We start from the raw sequence: 25,795 nt of genomic DNA, 5'->3' as shown, positions 1-25,795 counted from the left end.
TTTTCAATGTCCTTCTCGTGTGTCTCTGTCTCTACTAACCTTATATATATATATATATATATATATATATATATATATATATATATATATATATATACAGGAAATGAGGGGCTCGTGGAGGAAATACACAAAGATAGGTCGGCAGTCTTCAACAACGCCTAAGGAGGCATAGGGGAATGATTAGGCTATTTTTACGACGGTTAGTGAGGTTAACATTTGTAAAGTTACGTAACGAGGAAAGAAAGGAAGAAAAACCCGCCCAGAGTGGGGACTCCCGACCTATCTTTGTGTGTGTGTGTGTGTATATATATATATATATATATATATATATATATATATATATATATATATATATATATATACAGCGCTTAGCACGCTTTACTTGGGACGCCATCTACAAAAGAAGTTCGCATACCAATGAACACAGTAGAGTACAACTGCGAGTTCGACGTGCTGGTATAGATTCATGGTGGGTAATGCACTACATGGAAAAGACTGGAAAGTTAACAGGACAAAGCGCTAGAGACAAGAAAGACAAATTGCCCCGCTTATTTTCTGTCTTCGTCTCTGTAGCGCATTACTCACCTTGAACAGGCACCACCCTTTTGCGATGCTTAGTTTGAAGCCGCAAACTAATGCAACAGTTTTCCCGTGCTACACAGGGCATGAGCTTTCTGCATTGCGGCTTCATCGGCTTCCACGGCCGGCTGAAGTCTACCGCCTGCCTCATCGACGCCCGGTTCGTGGTAAAGATATCGAACTTTGGTCTACGGGAGCTACGGAAGCAGGTGACGCCTCCTGACATCGAGAACCCTCGTACGTACTGCTGCGACCTCTACAGACACTTCTTTCCCCGACGCGTTCGTTGGCACAGAAGGTCATGCTGATTACGGCTCACTGTTTGCACTCGACTTGATGAGCCAACGGAAAAACGCTTTCTTGAGAGAAGCTTCAACTAATGCATCAAAAGGAGAGGTGACTAAAAAAGGAAATGACAATAAAGGCGGTTCAGTCGTGTAGATTTTAAGAAATGCTCACGGGAACGTTTCGAGATATACTGCGATCTCAGAGTAAAGCCTTTTTAATACTTTCGTTTATGGTTTTTCCAGAACTTTATTTGATACAATTATTATTACAGGGATAATTGGAGATCTATGGGAGAGTCCTTTGCCCTGCAGTGGGCGTAGACAGGCTGGTGATGATGATGATCATGACGACGACGGCGTCTTGAGTAACATATAGGCCCATGAGTGCTTAAAAAGGTAATCCTGTTCATTCAAGCCGTTCGCCAGCATGACCTCGTTCTCTTTCAAACCCGGTTTGGCACTGTAAGCGGATTTTACAAATTTAGAATTCCTGCACTACTGAATTTTCAGCTATGCGTAAAATGCCTCTAATAATGTTTCTCCGCAGATCATTCTTTTACCTGTCCATCCGCTATGGACCAACAAAGTGCGGGCGGTTTCTTTTCTTTTTTGCGACGCGTTATATTTAAGGCATGACTATCCCGTTGAATTGTATCTTCAGCATACTATGTATGAACAAAAAGAAATACATGAATACTTAACGAGAAAGGGACGCGTAATGGAGCGATTCTCTGCTCGAACGACTAGTGGCTACATTCAAAAAGAGGTTCGAATGAGAGACCAAGTTACTGTAGGCCACGCCTGGCGCTGAACGGTCCGATATCATTATGAAAATTTGATGCCATGTAATCCCTAATACAATGTATTCTTGCAAGCGTTTTCCTGTAGTTACTTCTCGTTGGGGTGCGCATGCCGATTCCTTTTCCTCAGGCAGCCTTCTGTGGACGGCGCCCGAGCATCTTCGCGAAGAATCACCGGGAGGCTCGGTTAAGGGAGACGTCTACAGCTTCGCCATCATCCTTCAAGAGATCCTCACGCGCTCTGGGCCGTTCGAAAATTTGGAGAAATACTCCAAGCACTTTTTACCGCCCGAAGGTGAGCCGCCCAATCCGGAAACTTCAAGTGGCAAACTAAACAAACAAGAACTGCATTCCATTTCATGCAGATTAGAGTAATCGAAGTCTGGCTTATCCAGTCGCTACTTTTCTCGATGATATAATGTGCTTCAATTCAAACTAAACCACCAAAAACTGCATTCCATTTCATGCAGATAGAGTAATCGAAGTTTGGCTTATCCTGTCGCTACTTTTCTTGATGATATAATGTGCTTCAATTCAAACTAAACAAACAAAAACTGCATTCCATTTCATGCAGATAGAGTAATCGAAGTTTGGCTTATCCTGTCGCTACTTTTCTTGATGATATAATGTGCAAACAAACGAAAACTGCATTCCTTTTTATGAAGCCTGAGTTATTGAAGTTTCGCTTATCCAGTCGCTGCTTTTCTTGGTGATATAATGGGCTTCAATTAATATTTTTCCAATTTGATACTTGCGCATCAACAATATTGTAGTGTGGCGAAACATGCGGCAACACACGCACTTATACTGCATGGCTGGGCCAAATGCGCGTACTAAGCGCTTGCATTCGTAACTCGCCTTTTATATATATATATATATATATATATATATATATATATATATATATATATTGTATGGAGATTGTATGAGCACCCCTTCTATCGCGCTCACCCTGCGTGAGATTCAATTTTTAGAACAATCTTTTGAATCACAGCACGTGGACCGGCCATGGCGTTCGCTATAGTATTCACATTTAATCCTTGTAACTCCCTCTTTCCCCACTCTTACGAATTCGTTGCCTCATTCTTTTTTTTTTGTAGGATATATGTTTTCACCTCATTTAGAATAAAATCATTTGCTGGTGCGTGGTATCCACGTCAATGTGTACGTTTTTTGTGTCCGTTTTTTTTTTTTTTTTTTTTGTAAAACACCCGCGGGCAGTCCGTTAAGAAGATGCACGTTTATGCCGCCGCTTCTTTTCTGATTTGGTTCCAAGGGCACAAGGCAGCATGTGTGAGATAAAATGCTTTCCTTCTGCGTTTACGGGCACGTCAGTGACTCAGTTCGTTCGTCTCGGCAGTCGCTATCACAAGGGAGTAAAGTTTGCAGGGGAGCAAGGAAAAGGGCACTTCAAGCTCAAATTTCCTGGCAGGCTAGCGCTACTGCAATCTGGCTATCGGATATGAAACAAAGAAATAATAACAAAAAAGAAAAAAAAAAACGTGATTTGAAGTTCGCGATCTGTACCGCTTCACAGGCGGGGAACTGGTACATATAGTGAGCGTCGTGAAGATAGCTTACACGCGTCAAATATCGAGTGTCCCATTCGATCTTTCTACGAGCAGCAAATAAGGCCGGCGCACGACTTCACAAAAGAGAATTGAGGAAGCTTCACCATGGCACGTGTTTTCTACAGGAAACGTTCTGTAGCCGATAGGAAGCTACGTCAGGGCGGGTCCGAAACGCAGCTCTTGAACAGAGTGCACTTGAACAAAATTACTTTTTCTTGCTACTTCTTTCTTTCCTTCTACCTTTTGGTCTACTTTCCAACTAAGTGCCTCGAGCTTAGGCCCGACTTTATTGGACAGCCCTCACGCCTTCGCGCGGGCTGGGGTTACGCTGGAGGGCAGACGAACGACATCCGGCGGCCGACTCTCGGCCCACGCTACTCTCGTTTCGGAGCGGAGTTCGGAAGCTCGGACTTCCGGTAGATCGGCCGGGCTGTTCCCGTCTACTCGTCACTTCGTCTCCTCTGTCGAGCGATTGTAGCGGCAAGGTGAAGGCGACCGGGATGCGATCGGCATCCGGAGTTTTCCAAAAACGCCTGCTGTCTACAGTTTGCTGACATTTCAATTCCAAAAGCGGGCGCAGAGGGGGGTGTAATGCATAAAAACACCGCGCCGGTCGTTCACAATCTGAAGCCACGTGCAAGATTTCCACCCCCTAGAGGTCCAGTGTCCTATGGTACCTTAACATCACTGTAAATATAAAATTCAAATCGGAAATTGAATCGAGGCAAATACAAGCGTCACAGCGTGTAGATTTAGATGCTTTAAGTGCTCACAGCACGGGGTGACGATCCAGCTACATGTCAGTTTCTATCGCCGCAATGACATACGCCAGCAATATATTGCATTCGGAAGAATTATTTCATGGTCGCAAGAATTCATTTATTTGCATTTAATTTATATTTAAAATCGTTTTTTTTTAGTTTTGAAGGTGCTTATCTATCTCCCACGCCCTTGGCCCGCGCGCGTTTGAAGAGTGTGGCAAGTTGGGCGAGTTGAAAGACATTTTGGACGGAACCAGCGGAGAAGACACGTAGACGGAGAGAAGAAACACGCAGGAAAGCCGCTGGTCTAACAACTTAGTTTTATTAGGTAGAAAGAAAATATATATGCATAAGGAACCACAACACAAACAAAAGAAAAGCAAACAAGCAAAAAAAAACACACTGCGCGGAGATGTGCTACCGAAGGAAAATGCACCAAAAGCGAACAGATTTACGCGAGAAAAGCCCAATCACGACGACCCCCGCAGATAAGCAAACTCTTTTGAGTGAAGCAACACACTCAACACGCGTTTGAGGATCCGCATTGTTGTTCATCGTCTCTCGCTGACTGCAATTATGCATTTATTACTTATCACGAACTCTATTCCTTAATTACTTCTGGCCCAAAATAAAGAGGAATGGTAAATATTACAGTGCAGCGTGAGCGAGCCTCATACATTTATAGTGACATGTGATGGTCAGCGCAAACGAGAACACGGAACAAGAAGAGTGGAAACAACACAAGGAACGACTCTTCCGTGCTTTCATCTGCGCTGACCATCGTCAGTATTTTCCTAATCACCCAATTCGCTACCTTATAGTGACCTAATACGCTGCTAACAGTCCCTTGTTCACGGCCTTTGAGGTAGCGGTCATTCATTTGGCACGGGCCCTTTCGACGCCTATACATGAGCGGTTTTATAAGCAGGAGCTTTTCTCTGACCGACCACTAGCATGTGCTGCGCGAGTGCCACCATGCCTTGAAAACGGGTACATTTAGTAACACTTCGAGAGCGACCCATCTGGAGGTTTACGCGAGGTGTGCGATCGATCGTAGTTCGAAAGTGACGAACCTGCTGCCGCGAGCCGATCAAAACACTGCGCGCTCCTCTCCCTGCAAGGGTGCTTGTCTCCCAGTGCTTTAAACCTAGACACCGTCTGTGTTGCAAGGTCTCAGCTGCAGAAGCCACAATGTTATCGCCTTTTCAACGATGGATTCACCCGGTAAAGTCGGTCAATTTTGATATAGGCTGACTCCAATAACACCGAGAGGTGAGCCAGCTGGTTTGGATTCATAGCGGTAACTTTTGCGTACATTACACACAGAGACAAAAACATTAAAGTGGCTTGAAGAAACTCCCCCCCCCCCCTCCTTTTTTTTTTCCTGTCGTGCGTAGGCCGAGAAAAGCTGCTCGTTCTCTCAGCTCTCGGGCCGGTGATCACTGTACAGCCGGTAAAACGCTTGTCTATAACAGCGATTTCAACTTCAACCAGCTACATACGAAAACTGCCGAAACATACTCGTTCCAAACATGTCGGAGGCAAAAGCGAAGGGCTAAGACTTCAGAATTCCGCAGTAGTTTTATTCAAATCCCGCTCCGGCGGGGCAGGATAGGGCTGAGAGTACGAACGTTGTGTTATAGACAAGCCTTTTACCGGCTGTACGTGCCGTGGCTGTCTGCGTAATCTCCTTTCGCGCCGTATGCACGCCCTCTTCTTTCGGCCACCTGTTCGCCCCCCGGCGCTTCATATTTTGATATAAAATGGCGTATATTGCCCCTGGAAAAATGTCTTCCCAGCCATTAATGTGGGCTTAGAAGTAAAGCGGACTTTTAAAAGATCAACTGTAAGCTTGATCTTACAGCACGCTTTCCCATATTGTGTGTTGCGCAGTTAAGCCCATTATAAAAGGCAAAATAGGCTAACTCCCCATGAACGCGGCGGAAAGAGACCACCGACGACGATCGGGCCGCCAACATCAAGTGTAAGCGCGATGCCCTCCGTCGGCACCCCGAAAACCGCGAGGAGGAAAAACGGTACAATACCGCTGAACGCGTCCCCGACGCAGCGGCCCGGCCTGAGAGGGAGCTTTTGACCAACCAATAGCCCACAAACAGCTCCGCTGGTCATCCACCTACACGGAATGGAATGCCACTGATTTTTTTCCTGAAATTAGGCTTAACTTGGCTTTCTTCGAGAGGATTAGCTACTTGTATAGTTAGCTTTGAGCCGCATTACAGCTACTTTAATGGTGATTGATTTGACACAGTCGTCACTAGCATCCACGCCGATCAGCACTGTCGCAGGGCATGCGATGAAGCAAAGTCCCACGCGAGATACTCTCCGTGCCATGGTACTGAAGGAGCGATCAAAAGTTAAATCCCGAGGAACTCAAGTTCCCTGCCACCCCACGCTAACTCGTCGTTTGATTACTTCCTCGCTTTATTTTTTTCTTTTTGTCTTCTCTACGGCTTGACTATTACTGCGCTCCCATCCACCTCGCGCGGTATTTTATTACTTGTGCTCAAGCGCCGCTTCACTGCGGGACGTTTTGAGATAGCGGGACAAAAACAATTCCAGCGCTTGTGTCGCCGTCTTTATTGTGTTCTCGCCTTTATAAGGCGTTTTGAAAAGGGAAAAAATAGTCTTGTCACAGTACGACGGCCTTTGATTTAGTTCTTAGCTTATATACCAAAAAGGTAATTCCATGTATCACGATTTTTATTTAGGTTTTCATTTATTTGACCAGGAGGTTCCGTAGCAAGAATCGTCAAGGGGACCTTCTATGAAAGATTCCGTGCATTGCTCGGGTTATTACTATTTCGGATACCGTTTATGAATGTTAATAAATGCGTTTATAGTTTGAAGGATCCCCCCTTCGAGCATAAAGGGTTCGCGAGCCCGTACCCGCCCGACGAAGTAACGCCGATCCGCATGAGGACAAATCACCGGTTTATCCGGGAAAACCAAGGTAGGAAAAAACAAACAAAGCAAGTTGGGAGCAATATAAAAAGAGTACAGCAAGCAAGCACGGAAAGCGCGTAAAGAAAAAACTCATTGGTCTAGACAATCACGTGACCCGTGGCTGTCTGCAAATAAACGCCTACAAAGAAAATGGGGTTCGGTCGGCACCAGAATCCCGGGACGCTCGCCGCCGAGTCTGTACACAAAGCAGCCGCGTCGGCGGATTGCCTCGAAAGCGCGTCATCCCTATTTCATATTTGCCGCGCTTTCGAGGCGCTTTTTCAAAGAAAGTGCTACGAGTTGTGCCGCGCCTCCGCCAGATGGCGCCACGGGTCCCGCGACCGAGAGAAGACGCAGTGAAACATCCCCCTCGCGAGGGGCACGATCAAATGCAGAGCATTTCCGGGGGCGCACGACGTTAAGTAGTTTGCGTTACGTTAATGTTGTTGCACTTGTGGCAACTGCTGACGAGAGAGCGCTCGTCAGCAGTAATTTGAATGAGTCAGCGATATAAGGCGTGTTCGTCGCGTCCCATTCTGTGTCGGCTTTGTGGCGCAGTGGGTAGAGCACCATGTACATTGCATTCCGCCCGCAGGGTCGAGGGATCGAAACCGGGCGCCGGATAGTATTTTTTTTATATATAGTAGGGAGGGGTGCGGTGCAGACTACGGACGTCAACGCGGGTGACATCGTGAGTTACTGAAATGCTCTGCATTTAAAACATTGCGGCGGTTGACGCCCTGCTTGTCCAGAAAGTTACAGCATGGTGCTGTACACTCACGACGACGTCTTCAGTCACTTGGGCCGACGACGGGTAAAGAGCGTCCGCCGCGGACGCTGGTTGCTCCTCGCGTCCGGGCGTCATTGCTGTCGCTGGCCGCCCGTCGGTCCCGTCCGCAGCCCGCGGAAGCAGCCGCTCTCGCGTGTGCCCCGGTGCGCACTCCCCCCCGGCGCTCCTGTGAGCGCCGCTTTTACGCCACTCCGTTGGTTGTGCGCATGTCCCGGGTTGTATGCGCACTACACGTATTTGTCCCGTCTCACTGTTCATCACACACGCGCGCACGTGCTCATGACGCACTGACGCCACTATCGCTGTTCGACGCGCGCACTTCACCGTAATCACCCTGCGCGGGCGCTCGTAGGGGCTGCGTCCCTACAAGTTGCAACCATTAAAAGATACTAAAATTGGTTAGAACCACAACGCAGCAACGTTAAACCAGTCAGATACCGTTTAAACTGCTACTTCTATTTCTCATGGTTTATGCTGAGGTGAAGTAGCTGATGCTTGTCTACACTCTTAGGCAAAAAGGACTAAAAGTTCGTCCTTTCGGGGACTAACGGCCTCTGCCACAATCATTAGTCCCTTTGGGGACTAACTGCGAGAGGACGAACGGTTAGTCCCCCACCCGGATGGTCCGTTCCGATACTCCCCAAGGACGAACTGCGTAGAGTGCAGAAAAAAGAATGAAACGCCAGCACCGGCAGGGATCGAACCCCTGACGCCCGCAATTATACACAAGGAACCCGACGCGCTATCCGCTAGACCACGCCGCCGGATGGCTCCTGCGGCAAATAATATTCAAGTGTACAGAGTGTAGTTCTGTGCATAACGCAACAGATCCATTGCAACTGGTGCCCCAATTTCTATCTGTGCAAGCGAACGTGACCGCGTTTTGCGCCTTGCGCTTAGCGCTTTGCTAGGTTTAGGGACTATTGCTCAGTTCGATTCGAAGTAGAGCCTCACAACCATAGTTTTTTTCGTAAATAACAATCAACTCGTCGTCGCCTAGTTGAGATAGGTAGCTGGGTGATCGGACGACTCATTTGTTTCCGCACAAATTAGCGCAAGCTAAGTGCTTTCTTAGTGTTCGATACATATGTTAAGTGCTCTATGTAACGTATGTGAAAGGTGTCGTCTGTGTGAGTGTCAGAATAAGGAAACATGCCATATTTTCCTGCATCGGCGAAAGCGAATTTGGTGTTGCTTAGCCTGAATTCTTCAAATTCGCGTCGCTAGACGATTGCGACTGCGAAATGCAAGCGGGTTTTACAGCAGTTGCAGCATTGTCATAGCTTTGGTGCCCAAGGCAATTATGTACCGAGTGTAAAAGATAACTTCGAGACGCTTACCTGTAGCGAGCATTTTTGTTTTGCAGTTGTCATCAGCAACATGCGTTTTTTCTAATCTGTTAAACATATACATATTCATTACGCTCAGGAATCCACTTTTGCAACTGTCACTAATTTTTGAGTTACTGTTAAGGCGCTTGAAAGCTTTCATTGGCCGTTATTATCTCGCATGAATCGAATGCAACACAGCGTATCAACATAACCTCGCCGAGAAGCGTATGACAATCGCGCTTCGCCGCTCCTTGCCATTACCCGCCGCTCTACTAACCCTAGGCGATTTTCTTATAACTAACATCAATATTTTCTCCCGTGGCACCATCTAAAGCACCCAGTGACTGCAATGCCTTGTGTTTTGGAAATATAAAACTGTTCGCAGACATATGCGCGAAAGGGCAACGACGACGCCATTAGGGGATTAACGACGCAGCAAAGAGACTAACTGCATGCGTTTCGTCTTCCCGTTACTCCTTATAGATCGGCGGGGACGAACAGTTAGTCCGAATTTATGCACACGGCACGTACTCTGCCGCAGATACTCCCTTTGAAGATGAACGGTCGCCCGCGAAGACTAACGGCTGTATTTTAGTCCCTATTTTAGTCCTTTTTGCCTAAGAGTGTATCTGTATTAATACTTTACAGATCAGTTCTCCTCAGTAAATGCCTCACTACAAACGTAAGTAAGCAGTTGTTATTGATAGCAGAAGGTCCGGTACAAATGCGTCACTGTATGTTTAGTTTGATTTTTGAACCCAAAACTGAAGCAATTCGAACCACATGTAGGTATAATGAGTACACGCATATATCTTGAGTGGCATAACGAGCCCTGTTTGCAAGGCCTTTTAATAGCAGAGCTGTTTAAGCTTGAGCTTTGTCCATTAGCGTTCACAAAAAAAAAGAAAGAAAAAAGGTTGCAGATGACATCTATGTTCGGGTCTTAAGATGCAGGACGCGATAGCGTTACTTCGACTCACAGGGGGCGTTTTAGAACGGAATTGCTGCATTTACGATCTATGCTTCACGAGCCCTGGAGGTCAGCGGAGAGACAGACTAGCAGCAAGGGTGTCTAATCGCCATGGCCTAGGAAAGACAGAGGTCCTCTGTGCTTCTGTGGTTGAAGATGTGCGCGTGAAAGGTTGCGGCTGAGGGTGTTGGTCTGAGTTTGAGCGAGAAGGTGGCAGTGGCAGTGTTGCAGTGCTTATTCTCTAATGTCTATGCCGAATGGAACGTTTTTGCTTGTTGCGACACTATATAGAGGGTGGAAATCTTTGTTGAGAAAGAAATAGTTTGGGTTTACGAAAAGGAGGTAATGAGATTCTATAGAGCTCAAAGGTGGAATTTGAAGTCTAGGGACCCAGATGCAGCAGCTCCTTCCCTTGCCTTCCCGATCAGCTCGCGCTGATCTTGAGGTAACGAGCTGCACAAAGCTGCCTCCCATGTTTCGATGGAAATGGAATATGTAATGTTGGTGTTATTCTCCCCCGATCATACCCTTGTACATGGTTAGGTTGCGTGGAATAGGGTGGATGTTCCTTAAATTCATCAGAGCTCTAAGGTAATGTTTGATGTTCCCACCGAACATCTTTCCGCATATTTATTTGTAGGTATTCCTGTGCAGCTTTCCCGCTCATGGCAGTTCTTTCAACAGTGATTACTGTGTATATATTTAGCGAAATGGAAAGTTATTTCGCGCAGGTAATATTGGGGGTGAAAACTTGCTTTGTGCACAGTTTCAAGTGTAGCACGTTGGGCGATTGAGTTCCTCAGTCATGGAAACTATCCCATACAAATGCATGGGGAGTAAGATTTGACAGAGAATTACACAAAAAATATTCAGAATACTAAAAAATTCTTTTAGAGGTTTCATCTCCCCGTTGACGTCTACCTCTATTCCAAATGTCACTTTCCTGAAGTGGTTTCATTGAACTCCCGAGAAGTCAGAATTTTGAGCCAGAAAGCTGGGGATGCGTCGTGTTGGTTTATCCTCCAAAGAGTTTTCAATTCTTCGGGAGTGAGACCCCCTTGTAGCACGGGGGAAGATCGTGTTCCTAGGCGTGGGATTATGAGACGTTCCTAGAGTTTTTTGGGGAGGGGAGTGCGGTAGTCGTGGCTGCAAGTTACACGGCATGTGGGTTCGCGTTCTTCTTGGTCGGCGGCTCGTTCTCTTCCATACCGTGGTGTCCGAGTGTCCAGGTGACGTTGTTAACTTTGTTCATTGTGAATGGGAGTATGTTACCGAAGCGTTTAGGTATTCTCCCTGCAACCTACAGCCTGTAATGGCATTTAGGCTTCTTTCTATTCGATACTTTTAATAGTCCGATTGCCAAGTGAATAGCTCCAGCCTCCGTGACTTGGTTCGTGTATGTTGAAGGGTCATGCAGTCCCTAAGATTGCCAGAGAAGTCAACTAAGGCAAGTGCTGCCTCCTACTGTCGTACATCCCGTAGTCGGTGTATACTGTATTCTCCTGATATGGGAACTTCGCTCGATGAACTACTTATCTTGCCATATCGACTGTCCTTCTGTAGGTTGAAATCCACGTTTTCGATAGTGGTAGGAAGTTTTCTTGCGGGATCCCTGGATCGCTGACATGTCCGGGATGGCGTGCAGTCGATTCTTTTCCGGAGGGAGAGAGGGGGAGGAGAGGGGGGAGGAGAGGGGGGAGGAGAGGGGGCACTGTCTTCCATACGATACCCCGTCGTGATTTTATTTTGTTTTTCGAGACACACCAGCGGTGCAAGGAGAGCGGTTTCTCCAATTTCTTCAAAACAAAAGGGCTTTAAAAGGCACAATCTGCGGACTTACTCGTCATCATCATTATCATCAACAGCCAATTTAACTAACTGCAGTAAGAAGGCATCTCCAATTGGCCTTCACCTGCTGCTGTGCTGCGCTGGCAGTGTATTCTTTGCCTCCGAACTTTCTTATTTCGTCCCTCCATATAGTTAGAGGCCTTCCCCTCCTTGTAAACCCTTCTCTTGGTGTCCATTTTGTTACCCGCGTAGTCCACCATTTGTTATTGCGCCTCACGGTAAAAATTGTGAGGTGGATGTTGTGGAGGGCTGCCTTATCTGCTGTCCTGGTGATGGTATACATTTGATTTTAAGTGGGTAAGTTTGTGGTACGGTAGATTTTGCGATATCCGGCTCATGATCAGTGGCTGCATGATCCTTAACGTTTCTTCTCTCATTCCTGCGGTTCTCTTGGTTAAACATTAGTAATGTGATCACCTGGTCAAAGAGTTACTCTTTTGGCTATTCTCAGCTCTGCTCTGTCGCTTGACTCTAAAGCCACGCTGAGCATTTTTATTTATACAATAGCGCAAAGCAGAATTAGGTCTAATCAGTAGGCTTTACGTGACTGTTTTCTGCCTGTGTACCTATTTTTTGGGTGACTTTTAACTTCGGCGTGTGGCGCCATCCGTCGTTTGCCAAGCACAGCTTGCGGCGGAAACAGAACCGGGAATGTCGAATCATTAGCCGCTATACAGGGTGATCAGAGTTAAGTCGACAGATTTTTTTTTAAATTAGGCGTTTAATTTTACGTGCAGAGCACCTCTACAGTGAGTTTATGCGCCCCGGGGGACACAGAATTTGGTAGTAATTATTAATGCCGGTGGCTTAATTACTAAAATTCAATAATTAACTTTTTAGTGGCTGCAGTAAGCAGGCATGTTTGTATGGAAAAGTTACAGGCAATCGTGTTTCCATACAGTTCCATGTGGCAGAATTCCTCTACCGCATCCGTGCTCCGAGATATCTAACTACGAAGTTTAATTGCCGTTCGCATGATTACGCATGCTAGACGCATTACGCATGTACTGTTTCGATAGCGCTTCCGAGTACTGAAGATTGCGATAACGCCAGCCAAGACTCAAAGGGGGCCAGTTATCACTTTCGCCTATGCCTCCACCCCGTTGTCGAACCAAACACCGTACACAACAGGCGCGTTACAAAAGGGAGGAGCTTTGCGCCGGTCTCCACTGTCTTGCATGCGTAATCATGCGAACGGAAATTAAACTTGGCAGTTCTATATCTCGGAGTACGGATGCGCTACAAGAATTCTGCCAAATGGAAGCACGATCACCTCTAACTTTTCAATACAAACATGCCTGCTTACTGCAGCCGCTAAAAAGGTAATTAATCAATTTTAGTTAATTACGCCGCCGACATCAATAGTTAGCACCTCATTGTGTGTCCCCCTTGGCGCATAACCTCACTGTAGCGGTGGTATTCACGTACATCTAAGCGTCTAATTTTAAAAATACCTGTCGGCTTAAATTTGATCAACCTGTATACTGGATTTTATGTTAGTTTGTTTCTTTTTTTTTAATTGCGATAGTATGCCCGTTGGCATAAATAGTATGTTACAAGTATAGGTTAACTCCCGTTTCGCGAAGAAACGCAAGGAGGGAGTGGTGATGGGATCCCCATATCCACCGCTGAAGGTCAGGTGGTCTGCCAGGGTGGAGGCCTGTGCCTCGAAGGTGTCGTGTTCTGGCCGCTTCCAATGAAGAGAACGTCCACAGAAAATGTTCTGTGTCGGCATCTTCGGCAGGAGCCGTGCAAAAGGGGCAGTTCTGGTCGAACGGGGCATGGTAGCGTGGTATCCACTCCCGGGTAACAGCGGGAGAGAGGGCTACACCAACACGAAGTATGGTGAGAGCTGCAGACGCGCAAGTTCTTCCTCCCCGCTCGCAGAGATCCTGTTCCGGGTGAAGCTGGGCTCGCGGCCGCCATTCCGGCCCGACGTGACGCCAGCCGATTGTCCCCGCGAGTTGCTGTCGCTGATGAAGCTCTGCTGGAACGAGAGCCCCGTGCTCCGGCCCTCGTTTCCCATCCTCAAACAGCTCATGCGCAAGTACACCAGGCGAGTGCACCCCTTCTCTATATACCCCTCTCACGCCTCTTGAGCAGGCGAGCTGAAGTTGAAATGAATAACGTAGAGACAGTTTGACTGCGGCAACCAAGTAATATCGTGCGAAGGCAGCATACACTCCTGCTCATTCCTGATGCTCTGTGAGTATGGGACACTTTTCTAGGTGACGAGCAGCAACTGTCGGGTATGCGTATGAGTTTGGAAGCTTAGGCTTAATGTAACGCTTTGGGGTCTTACGACGTCAACCGGCACCCGCAGCTTGACGTATAGTGGGTAAGTACTGGTTCTAATGGTTGCCACTTGACGACGTTGGACCTCACACCACAACGTTAGACCTAAAGTCCAGTGTGTAGGCTTAACGTTAGGTAACCTTAACGTTGAGCTTAACAACATGTCATGCGACGTCATGCGTGTTGTACGTCGAGCTGTGGGCACCAGTTGACGACGTATACCTCCAAGCCTGATGTTGGGCCTGACGTCGCGACCCATCGTATCCCCGCCTCACCCCCTCTCTGTGCTGCGTATCAACATTCGAGCAAGCTAGCTATAAACAAGAAAATACTGGAGGCTTCACGCGTTTCACAAATGACCCTTCATGAATGAGACTTAACAAAACAGGCTTTATAAAACTGTCTTCCATAAACAGGCTATACGAATTTCCCACGAAGCCGGCAGAGGTAGGCAATGGGGCTTTTCCACTAAAATGGTTTCAAGTTCTTTAGGTGAGGCTCTGAGCGGACCTGTTATTTGAGGCCATTGGGCCAACTTTCTCAGCTCGCATTCCGCAACATAAATAGCTGAGGAGGAGGAGGAGGAGGAGGAGGAGGAGGAGGAGGAGGAGGAGGAGGAAAAGAAAGGGGGCACGTGAGTTTCGCACTGGTCAGACCTCCTCCACGTAGTTTTGGGAAATTCCTGTCTCAAATATTCTACTTTGCCACAAAATGTTCAACCCCACGCCCGTGAAACCTGTAGCGCTCATAACTATTGCGTCTTTATGTTCTAAGTAATGTGGCAAATTTATTCATGCTGGAAGCATTAGTGGAATCCCTCCTCACTCCGCAGGTGACATCACTAAAGGTTAGGAAGTCCTGGTGAGAGCGCATCGTACTCCTCATTTTGTTCCACATGTTAATAAAGAGCGAGTGGAACAACACTTACATACTCTTTATTTTGGTTTACGTCCAGAATCTCGACCCGTGCACTACATAATTTTTTATAGCGCAGTTGTCCACTCCTGTTGCAGACCATGCGCTTCTTAGCAATGTCCTCAAGACTCACCCTCAGTGCATCGAATTCGGCGCTCTAATTTTAAGACCAAACCAAAATCAAACTGCATTTTCCCTTTGAGGTTTCGTTGTGATTGAAACACCGGGTTTTGACGAGTGTCATAGAAAAGGAATCGAGCCGCGCAAGTATTCGCATCTTCTCGTCCTCGTCCCTGAAATACAGTCTTTTGTGTTAACAACACAGTTTTCCAAAATAAAATCGCCGTAGTGTTTCACGTAAAACCTCTAACGCCAGGCTCAAAATATAGGCAGTTAATTTGTCTGAGCTCTGAGGTAAACGTTATCATTGCATTCGCAACAACATGCACCATTTCTTCGCGTATTCTTTGTAATGAACTCCCTAAAAACCCCACCCTGATAATGTATCTTCATAAATGCAGCTCTACGGGTGAAAGGATAGCTTGTTTTGCAGCGAAGCTGCCTGTGTCTAGGGCAAACTGTCTGCGTTTCAGCGAGCAGAACACTCTCCGAAGCATGAAGCGCCGATTCGCGAAAGAAGCCGAGTTCTAAGAACACCAATCTAAAAAAGAAAAGGAAACGTCAGAGTCTCTCGCGGAAGACGTCACCCTACTTCCTACACCCGCACCTTTCACCACACCCCAATCCATACACCTGGGAGGGATGGGCCGCTCGTCCTCCAAGTATTCGCCCAAAACCTGGCCGCGCCTCGCCCGGCAGATCGACCACGCACGGAACCTTCAATCCAGCGGAGCATCGGTTTAGACTGCTTTGCGGCCCTCCAGCACCGCACCTTCGGAAACCCGACATGGGTAGCTAGCTTTAACCAGAGTCCTCTGCTTTAACTGAAATTTCTCTCTCTCCCTTTCTCGCGGTGGATCGCACCACGCCACTTGTTTGTGACGTTGTATACGAGCCACAAAGGAAAAGAGAACACTCTCCCAGGGGATCGCGCTTTGGTGCGAGGAACGACACCGCGAGCCGCGGCGGGAGTGCAACCGACGCGGCGGGGAGAAAACCAGAGCGTTCCCTGTCGATGAAAAATGGAACTGGTTCACACTTGCCACAACACTGCAAAGATTGTGATTCTGTCCGTAAACCCGATCTGGAGAAAAAAATAATAGAAAGGAGCAGAGATGCTACCGCACATGAGGTTGCCGAGGCTTTTTTCATAAAAAGAAAGGGGCCCATGTGCGTTCGCTTTCTATCTATGATAAGGAAAGTGCATTTCTACAAACTTTTTTCTGATGTTCGCCAGATGCCCATGATGTATCTATTTTTTCCCTTCTTTTCTTTTTTCTTCAGTGCATGCCTGTCATATATATGCTTGTGCTTTTCGAAATAAACTCAGTTGTTAGTAGCGGCTGTCACGTTTGCCACCGTCCTCGCCTTTTTCTGCGCTAAGCCTCCCAAAAAGCAGAGTAGACGGGCATCGAGACAGCTCACACGATGACGGCGCTGGGGTGGAGGGTACTGGTGTAGAGGCATCATTCACAAAGTGCGGTGTATTGCGTTACACCTGCGTACCTCCTTAAAGGTATACCTACGTGCGCTCGATTCGCTCAAGTTCGCTAGTACGAAAGCGCTAAGCGACCTTATTTTACGCTTGCGTTTTTAACAGAGAAGCTGTTTAAGCTTGAGCTTGGTCTGGTGACGTCAGAAAAAAAAGCAAAGAAAAAACACCTCCGGCGCGAGGCACCCAGCACGACCGTCGCCCAGCTGCGTAGGTGGAGCCAAGCCTCGCCTTGCTATGACGTCACTACGATGACGCGGCAACGTTATCCCTCGCGCCGGCACCGCTCGACCTTCGAGAACACTCTGCTCAGCGCTCGTGGCGTGATCTCTCGCGTGCTCTTCTCCTCGCCAGTTCACATGCGTTCGCGCCTGTAGTACGCCGAGTTCGGGAAGCTGGTTGCCGCCGGTTCTAGCGCGTGCTAACGAGGTCCACATTGGGAGAGATGTGAAAGCCGGCGGACAAAACGATCCGGGCCTGCCAGTCATGGAAATCTTTCAGCGACAAGTTCGCAAATCCAGGTGAGGTGTTGAAGCGGCGGAAGGCTACACCACGCAGAAATCTTGACCGAGTCTCGAAGCTTAACCACGCATAAAACTTGGCCCAGTCTCCAGCATAACCATACATAAACTTAGTCGAACCAACAAGAACAAGCAAGGTGGGGCCGCCACCTTCACTGTTTGCCCAGTCTTCGAGCCACCGGTGTGAAGCTGTCCCATTTTTTTACTGCGAAGCAGTACACGTTTAACCCCCGCTGTTTTCATTCCGGTGAAGCCGCTTTAGTCGGCGCCGCTTCAGCGTTCCTTTTCGCCACCGCTGACACCTCTTTCACAACTGTTATTTTCCGGTGTCTTTCACGTTTCAGCACGCGCGCATGAGCGGTGGCCGGTTTATGTAAGCACGTGCGAGGAATGGAGAGATGAAGGGAGGGCGTGCACGCGAAGATACACAGGTTTCATGCCCTTACTGATGTCATGCCCCCTGTACTGGCGGCAGGTTTACACATGGACGTCAAACAGCCGAACGCGACGTGTCTGGTGTCTTCACTGGTCGAGTGGATTGGGTTGTGAGTTACGCCGACAGTAAGATACCTGCGACAAGGGAAGAGGGAAACAGAGGGCCACGTGTTTGTTCGCTAGAATAAGCAGCGGTGGGCGATTGATCGATTAACCTTCCGATTGATGCTTTTCGATTAATTTTTAACCGGTTAATCGTTTGAAGCCACGTGAGCGAAATGATACACGAATGGCTTGTTAAAATTCTGCGGAAGCATGTCGAGCATCACATTCGTGTTCAAATAACCTGGATTGGTTCACAACAAAAAACGATGCAAGTACGCTCCGAGACGATAGTAATTAAAACCGCAAGCTGGTATTACAATACAAATATACGTAGTATAAAAACGGCGAGGGGGTACTCTGCCCGTTTTACCGTAATACAAACACACGATGGCGTCAGTAAACCACAGTTAGTCGGTGCACATAGCAATTACGCCGGGTACTGATCTTCCTAATTCTAGAAATAGTGCGAGTGACGAACGCGGTGATGACCGTCCCGCCCGCATCAGCGTCATGATGATGATCTTCTCAGCTCATCTGGGGTTGTCTGTGATGTGCTAGCCTGACTCAGCCCTTTCTTTATACTTCTTTCTTTCTGCTCTATTATTTCACTCTCCTCTACTCCCCTTCCACCGCACTGAGTTCTAGGGGGATGAGCTCCATGTCGAACTAAGTAGTATCCCGAGTGCACTTACACTTAAAAAAGCTGTGAACAGGCCTAGGAGCATATTGATAATATTTATTATTATATTTTACAATTATTATAAAATATTATTTTCGTCCTTTTTTGTTACCAACGTAACCTATTAATCGATCAATTAACCGATTAAAGACTACCGATTAATTGGATTAAAATTTGTAACCGACGACCACCCCTACTAGGAAGTATGCTCAGTCGCAAATTGCAAACAAACATGGTTTGTTTCGTGTACTCCGTCGACTGCGTCCTGCTTCGCAGGTCATTCATTTTCACGGAATAGAACGGCACTGATTGTTTTGGGACGTCGTTTGCAGATTTTTTCAGTAGCAATGCTTCATTTCTCGCACACGGCTCCGAACCACATTGAGAAAACGGACTGAAATGCCGCTGACCTTCGTATGAACGGAACCTATCCTCGTCTAGGGCTGTCGACGAGTAAACAGTTTTACCCGTACACCATGTTAAAGTCGATCCTCTGGGACAGTGAGCAATCGAAGCAACGAGCAACGCATGTGCGCGCTTTCGCCAGCCGTGCAGCTTCCGCTTGCTTTGTCCATCATCAAGGTTTAACAACACAACCATCCTTTATTTCACCTTCTTCTTTCCTAACCACCAGTCCGTTCCCTCTGTTGTTTCTGACCCCACAGGGAAACTTCCATATTTCACCCAAAACTACTTCTTGACAATACGCGCGCCAAGCACGGTTACAAAAACCTACCTCCTCCTCGCACAACAACAGAGGCGTCGCGCTGATTCTGGACGTGGAACGCTTTATGACGTTCACTCGAAACTCCGAACGTCCGGGTTTGGAGCAGAAGGTCGCGCCTCAAATTCCCAGAAATCACGAGCAATACTAATTTTCCCGTACGAACTCGGGGGCCATTGCCGGGAGCAATTTCCCGGTCGCCGAACAATATTGTCGCCTTCCTAAATTGCATTTTCTTTCGCAAGGCGGCGAGCGAATGTGTACGGAGAAAGTAAACAAGATCAAACTGTCCAACAGGCACTAGGTCTATCGCGGTGACGAAGTCCCCAGGTGCCCCTGAGAACCGGGCTCTGTATTGGAAGACCCACGTGGCGGCACCTGCCATTCTATACGGGCTACTTCTTCTTGTTATTTAAAGAATGATTCTCTTTCTCTCACTCCGTTTAATTTATTACCGTCATTGAGCGTACAACTCGATCCGCGATCGGAACGGGCTGCACACCGGTTCCTAGGAATCCTGCTCAGGAAATTGTGCTTCTCATTCAGCACAAACTACCTACGAAAAAAAAAATCAGCTTTCCGGAAACAAAAAGTACAACAAAAATGTCAAATAAACGGTAAAAATCACGCACCCCTCCCTCTAACGACGACGACGGTTGAGCGCGAAGCTTTCTCGCGAGGGATTCCTTGGTTGGCCAATCCCACACTGCGAGAATGTGTCACTCTGGAGGCACGCACCACTTTTCTAGAATACCGACTTAAGTAACTCTCGGGTGTGCACTGCGTAGGCCTAACGTTTAGCTTTGGGGTGTGCAGCGCGAATCGGTACCTGCTGCTTGGCGTTCGCTTCGACCATGTTCTAAATGGAGCAATCTTTTTTTTTTTTATTTTGATAGACGCTGGCTTCATAATGCGAGGGAACCAGGTTCGATTCCGGCCACGGGAAGCGTTTTTTTTTTTTCACTTCACCCACGATCATTCATAATCATTTTCAAAGAAAGTTGGCTTTCCTGGAGGTCGTAATGGCGTACAACGGCATCAGTGAGGGCACTGAAGCTTCGCTTTAAAATGCGAGGGCATGGCGCTTTGCTGATTACTTTGTCGGCAGCACCAAGCTTCAAACCACATCCCCTGTGATGTCCAGCCGAAAGGCACGAGCTGCCCTAACTCCAGATAATTCACCAAGCCAACAACTCGACACTAAATAAATAAATAAATAAATAAATAAATAAATATGAGGCGTGCTTAGTGTATACGGGCTACGAATTATCTTAAACGTGCACTTGGGAATCTTGAACGTACGTGTGAAGACATTTCTTGCATGCGGGAGCTTTTTAACACAAAGCCCTTATGGGACGCATAACGCGAAAGACCCGGTGCTATAAGCAGCGCATGGCACGAAAACTCTACGTGCGCGATTGCAACCCGGCTTTCTAACGGCAAAGTACCAAGAGGAGAAACAAAACGGGCGCAGAAAAATTAGGAGCCCTTCGACTACGTGAAGGTGGATGATCAGCGAATAAAGTATAAAACACGCATCAGACACATGGTTTATTGGGAAGCCAGGGGCTTCCCAGGGGCTTCCCAGCGGTGGGATTCCACTGTTGGGAATCCCACCGCTGCCACCACTGTTGGGAAGACAGGGGCTGACTCCACTGTTGAGAATTTCACCGCTGACTCCACTGTTGCGAACCATGGTAGCGTGGTCGATGTGGGCCGAGGTTGGTGAAGTGCCGGGGCAGTCATGACGGGCAAGTTGACGAAGAAGAAAACTTTATATACTAGTATTTACATCTTGGTATGAGAGCGGGCAGTGCGCTCCTGCACGCGAGAGATTAAATAGGCACGTTGGATCCCTTCCCCTTCACCCTTTTTCTCCGGCTGACGTCAGGAGGCACCAATCACGGAACATGGCACTGATAGCAGCGCCACCACGCAAAACACACACGCGCACACGCACGAGAGATCCCTCCTCTCCTGGGCAGGTGAGCGCCAGGTTGCTCCCGCCGTGGCAATCCGCCGTGGGTCAGAGCCCCCTTTGTCCTGGCGATGTTGCACTACCACGAAGACGCCTTGCATCCCTCGGTGGCAATATTCTTCGAGTGGCCTATTGAAGACAACACGCCACAAAAGGGCGTGACAATAAAGCGCGGGCACGCCGCCGAGGCTTGCAGTGCAGGGCGCCAAGCAATGCCATTGTTAGCACTTGCCATTGTTAGCGGTTGGCGCCTGAGAAGCCACGAGGTCGCTGAAAGGCGCATAGTTCAAGTAGGCGCAAAGTTCGCCACTGTGAATACGCCGGTTCGTGGCAAGTCGATGACGGAGGGTCAAAGGCAGGTTTTCGGGGAATCAGCGTCGCAACAGGTTACAAAACGCACACGTATTTATTTTTCTCAACATTTGGTAATGGCAGTGACTATGGTTTTGTTATTACTTAATGCACTTACGAGGACTAGAGTTTCACTCTAAAAAACGCGGAGCTGTCCCCCCCCCCCCTCTGAGTGGAAGCCCATGTAATGACAGCACGGAATTCAGGGCGCCCTGTAGCCATAAAAAGCTTCACTATAAAGCACGAAACGAGCGTAAGCCCCCCGTGGATCCACGAGCGCCCACTACTCGTGGCTCCATTGCGCGCCATGGGCACCCGTCCGTCTGCCTGGTGTTCATCGGAGCTGTTGGAGTGACTCTCTTAGTGTCTCGGGTTTCCAGGGGCTTCGAGGTCGGGTACAGCGCCAGTTTCTGCGCCCTCTAAGTGGGGTCGATGCCGCAAGGCCGTAGAGCAGGAGGCGTGCAATGGCATCGGAAGACATGATGATTTCGAATTGAAGCCACGTAAGCACACCTAAGTGTACCCAAGGAATTTGTTGTTTACCGTTCGAAACAAAATAATCGCACGGCCTAGTGGCCACGCTGGTGGCGGATCGATGTTATACGCTGTTCACGTTTCCATTCTACAGACTCCCTGCCATAATTGCTGCACGGTCCCTATGTTGGAGCAACGACAGCTACTCGTGCGCGAGGAGTGCGTTCAGATTGTCGCTCCTGTGCCAGATGGTCTTATATTTTAACGCGTTTTTTAACTACTTGATGCTAAATTGCCCTTTAGGGACCCACCAACAGCCTTTGACCATATATTAATCTGGTTCTGTTCTTTTCAGTTGAACCAATGGCCAAAAGTCGTTAGTGTTAACGTCATTAGTGAGTCCAGTTTAACGACGCAAAGTGGTATGAATATTGCTTCACTCTGAGTGGCTGTCAAGACTCACATAAGCGTTCGGGGTAAACGGGATGCATCAAAATTTAGCCCAATTTTATTAATGAGTGCAACAAAAACGTTCACGCGAAACACTTGCACTAAAACTGTTCTCTCTGCTGCTGTTAAAAGTAAGGCTTAGTTTTCTCGCATGCCAAGCGGAGTTTGCAACGTAAAATACAGTGCCGGTGATGCGTGTGCACATTTTTCAAATATTTTTGGACTGTGTACAATATGGACATAATAGGCAACCACATTGACCCTGCAGATTTGACCCTGCAGATTTGGCCATGAATGTTTAAAAAAACATGTTTTATAGGCACCAAGGGATCTGTCATCATCATCATCACCAGCCTATCTACGCCCACTGCAGGGCAAAGGCCTCTCCCATTAATCTTCAACTACCCCGGTCCTGTGCTAACTGCGACCACTTTATCCCCGCAAACTTCCTGTGCGCGAGGTGTGCGTTCAGGATCTATGGTGGAAGGGATCTATAGAGTCGACCTAACCCAAGCGTAAACCTGCCACCCGTATATGAATCGCGCATGCTCTGTGACAGCTGAAATAGCGTGTTCTTCTCGCATACGTGTCATTTGTTGATGAGTGGATGTCGGAATCTTTCCGACAAGCGAATCAGAGGGGAAGCCGGTTTCGAAGGCCGGCTGCAGCGTGCCACATCCGATCTGGCGGCGCGCAGGCAAATGGGCAGCAGCAACCTGTTGGACAACCTGCTGCAGCGCATGGAGCAGTACGCCAACAACCTGGAGCAGCTGGTCGAGGAGAAGACGGCCGCGCTGGTCGAGGAGAAGCGCAAGAGCGACGAGCTGCTCTACGAGGTACTGCCGCGCTCGGTGGCCGAGCAGCTCAAGCGCGGCGAGTACGTGCAGCCCGAAGCGTTCGAGTGCGCCACCATCTGCTTCAGCGACATCGTCGGCTTCACGGCCATCTGCGCCCACAGCACGCCCATCGAGGTGGTGGACCTGCTGAACGACCTTTACTCCTGCTTCGACGCCATCATCATCAACTACGACGTGTTCAAGGTGGAGACCATCGGCGACGCCTACATGGTCGTCTCCGGCCTGCCCGTGCGCAACGGCAAGGAGCACGCGCGCGAGATCGGCCGCATGACGCTCTCGCTGCTCACGGCCATCGCGGGCTTCCGCATCCGCCACCAGCCCGCCAGCAAGCTGCGCCTGCGCATCGGCGTCCACTCGGGCCCCTGCGCCGCGGGCGTGGTGGGCCTCAAGCGGCCCCGCTACTGCCTCTTCGGCGACTCGGTCAACACCGCCTCGCGCATGGAAAGCTGCGGCGAGGCGATGAAGATACACATCACGCGCGAGACCAAGCGCCTCCTCGACACCTTCGGCACCTTCCGCCACAGGCTGCGCGGGGACATCTACGTCAAGGTGAGCCTCCGTCCTTTTGACCCTCCCGCGCAATACCTTAGATCATATTAGCATCATGATTGCCTCGCAGCAGGCGCGACGCTCAAGCCCCTCAGGGCATGCATGTCGCGAATACCGCATTTGCCCCCCCCTTTATTTTTATTAAAGTAGCCTTGAAATTTGTGTGCGTCTTGCAGTCGGGCTTAAACCCGAAATCGGCTTTAAAGCAGCCAGCAGCTGCCCGTGGATACCATAGAGTTTCTCAATATTACCTAGAGTGGAAACTGTCGCTGCAATCGCACGCCGCCATGGGAATTGGGGGTACCAGGAGAATCGGACTGGCAGCAAGTGGCTGGGGCAAAGCCCTACGGATTAGACTTGCCGGCTCTGAAGTGTTTGTTTTAGTTCTGTTTTCGGCATGTTTTGTTTTCGGCATGCTGCTTTCCGGCATTCAATGTGTACGCAGCGCTTCCGCTGGATGACGCCGCCGAGCTGCTTCAGGTGCGATCGTGTAACGCGAGCAGGCGAGCGGGAGCCGCGCCCGCGCACCGCCGCGTCAGAGAGCAAGAGCGCTCTCCGATGGGCCACGGGAGCCACCGTTGTTAAGAAAATCAGTTAATTAAAACGAATTGTTTCAGTTCAGCCAACGGCTCTCAATATAGATAACAAATGCATATCACATATAAGGCCAAATAACACAGTGATTAGCGCTTAGCGCGTGCGCTCGCGTTAGCGAGGAGTTTCTCAAGATAAAAGGGTGACCACATGCAGCGACGGCGCAAACGACGCGGAAAACGTAACTCAACAGGTACAGCAAACGGATAGTGTGGGCGACAACGACAAGCGAAAAGAATTAATATACTGCTGCCAATGGTACTTCGTCGTCGTCGCTCGTCGCTGCAGTCCACTGCATCGTCGCTGCCATCCGCTTGTGGGCTGCTTCTGGCCGGAAAAAAGCGAGCGAGGGTTCTGACGGCGGCTTGCCGCACTATCCGTTGGCTGTACCCATTTAGTTAAGATTTTTGCGCCGCTCGTCGCCGTCGCTGCGTGTGGTTCTTGAAACATGCACTGACAGGCGCAATGAGGCAACATGGATATCGACTCGGCAAACCGGTATTTATTTGCCATTTGACGCATTAATGCAATTTCACATATATAATGCTTTGCGCGGCTGCTTGAAGACTTACTTGCTGTAATAGGCTTCCCCTAGAGCTTTATTTATATCAGCTTGGACAAAACAAATAAATACAACGCGACTAAATCACTTTTGCAGCTCTAGCTGTTCTATCTGCTTCGCCTGCCAAGAGCGAAGCAGGCGGTAATAATACAGTATTGAGAGGAAGCAGGCACACAGCTTCAGGCAATCTAAATAATTAATTTTCAGCTAAACATCTCAGAAACACGAAGAATTCAGTATCTAGTTTCGAGTATGTAATAATTTACAAATATATCGGGGAAAGCCCGCTGCATCTGGTGGCGCTAAAAAAATGCAGGACTCCCGCTTTTTTTTTTCTTTTTTTTTTGTCTTTCTAACCCCCAGAATTATTTCTCAAACAAAGCACTCTAGCACAGCAGTTTTAGACAAAGAAAAATTTACCAATCACGGCACTTTTGTCAGCATTTTTTGACAAGAACTTCATTTGCGTAGCCACAAAGTCGTTGCCGGCCATGCCGCGTCGAACTTCCGGCCGAACTACGGGTATGGTGGCAGGCACGGAGACATGAAGCGCTTTCACATAATCACTAAGACACTAGCGCCAGATTCCACTCCATAGGTAAGCTATTGAGAAACTCTATAGTGGGTACGATGTACTAGTACACCATACCGTGGACACGAACTCCTTCCAAAATCCAACTCAATCCAATCCAAAACAATCTGTAAACATCACGATAGTACGTGGTGCCTTTGAGGGGTGAGTACGGGGTATTGGTGCACCCATTACTCGTCACGGGCATACCTCAGTCAGCTG

At 48.4% G+C, this 25,795-nt stretch overlaps 1 protein-coding gene across 1 annotated transcript in view; it reads left to right on the top strand.

Annotated features, from left to right (window-relative positions):
* Positions 1-25,795, top strand: part of LOC144156049 (atrial natriuretic peptide receptor 1-like) — a 116,331-nt gene that overhangs the window by 83,863 nt on the left and 6,673 nt on the right. Inside the window, exons 14-17 of the mRNA XM_077687829.1 lie at positions 663-816; positions 1,797-1,961; positions 13,789-13,957; positions 23,138-23,846. Of these exons, the coding sequence (XP_077543955.1) occupies positions 663-816; positions 1,797-1,961; positions 13,789-13,957; positions 23,138-23,846 (1,197 nt within the window). The remainder of the gene's footprint in view (positions 1-662; positions 817-1,796; positions 1,962-13,788; positions 13,958-23,137; positions 23,847-25,795) is intronic.

Source organism: Haemaphysalis longicornis, unplaced genomic scaffold (assembly GCF_048455015.1).
Source record: "Haemaphysalis longicornis isolate Haplotype H1 unplaced genomic scaffold, Haemaphysalis longicornis Haplotype H1 scaffold_1, whole genome shotgun sequence".
Taxonomy (NCBI): domain Eukaryota; kingdom Metazoa; phylum Arthropoda; class Arachnida; order Ixodida; family Ixodidae; genus Haemaphysalis; species Haemaphysalis longicornis.
The sequence above is the reverse complement of the archived record's forward strand: the minus strand, read 5'-3'. Positions and strand labels throughout refer to the sequence as shown.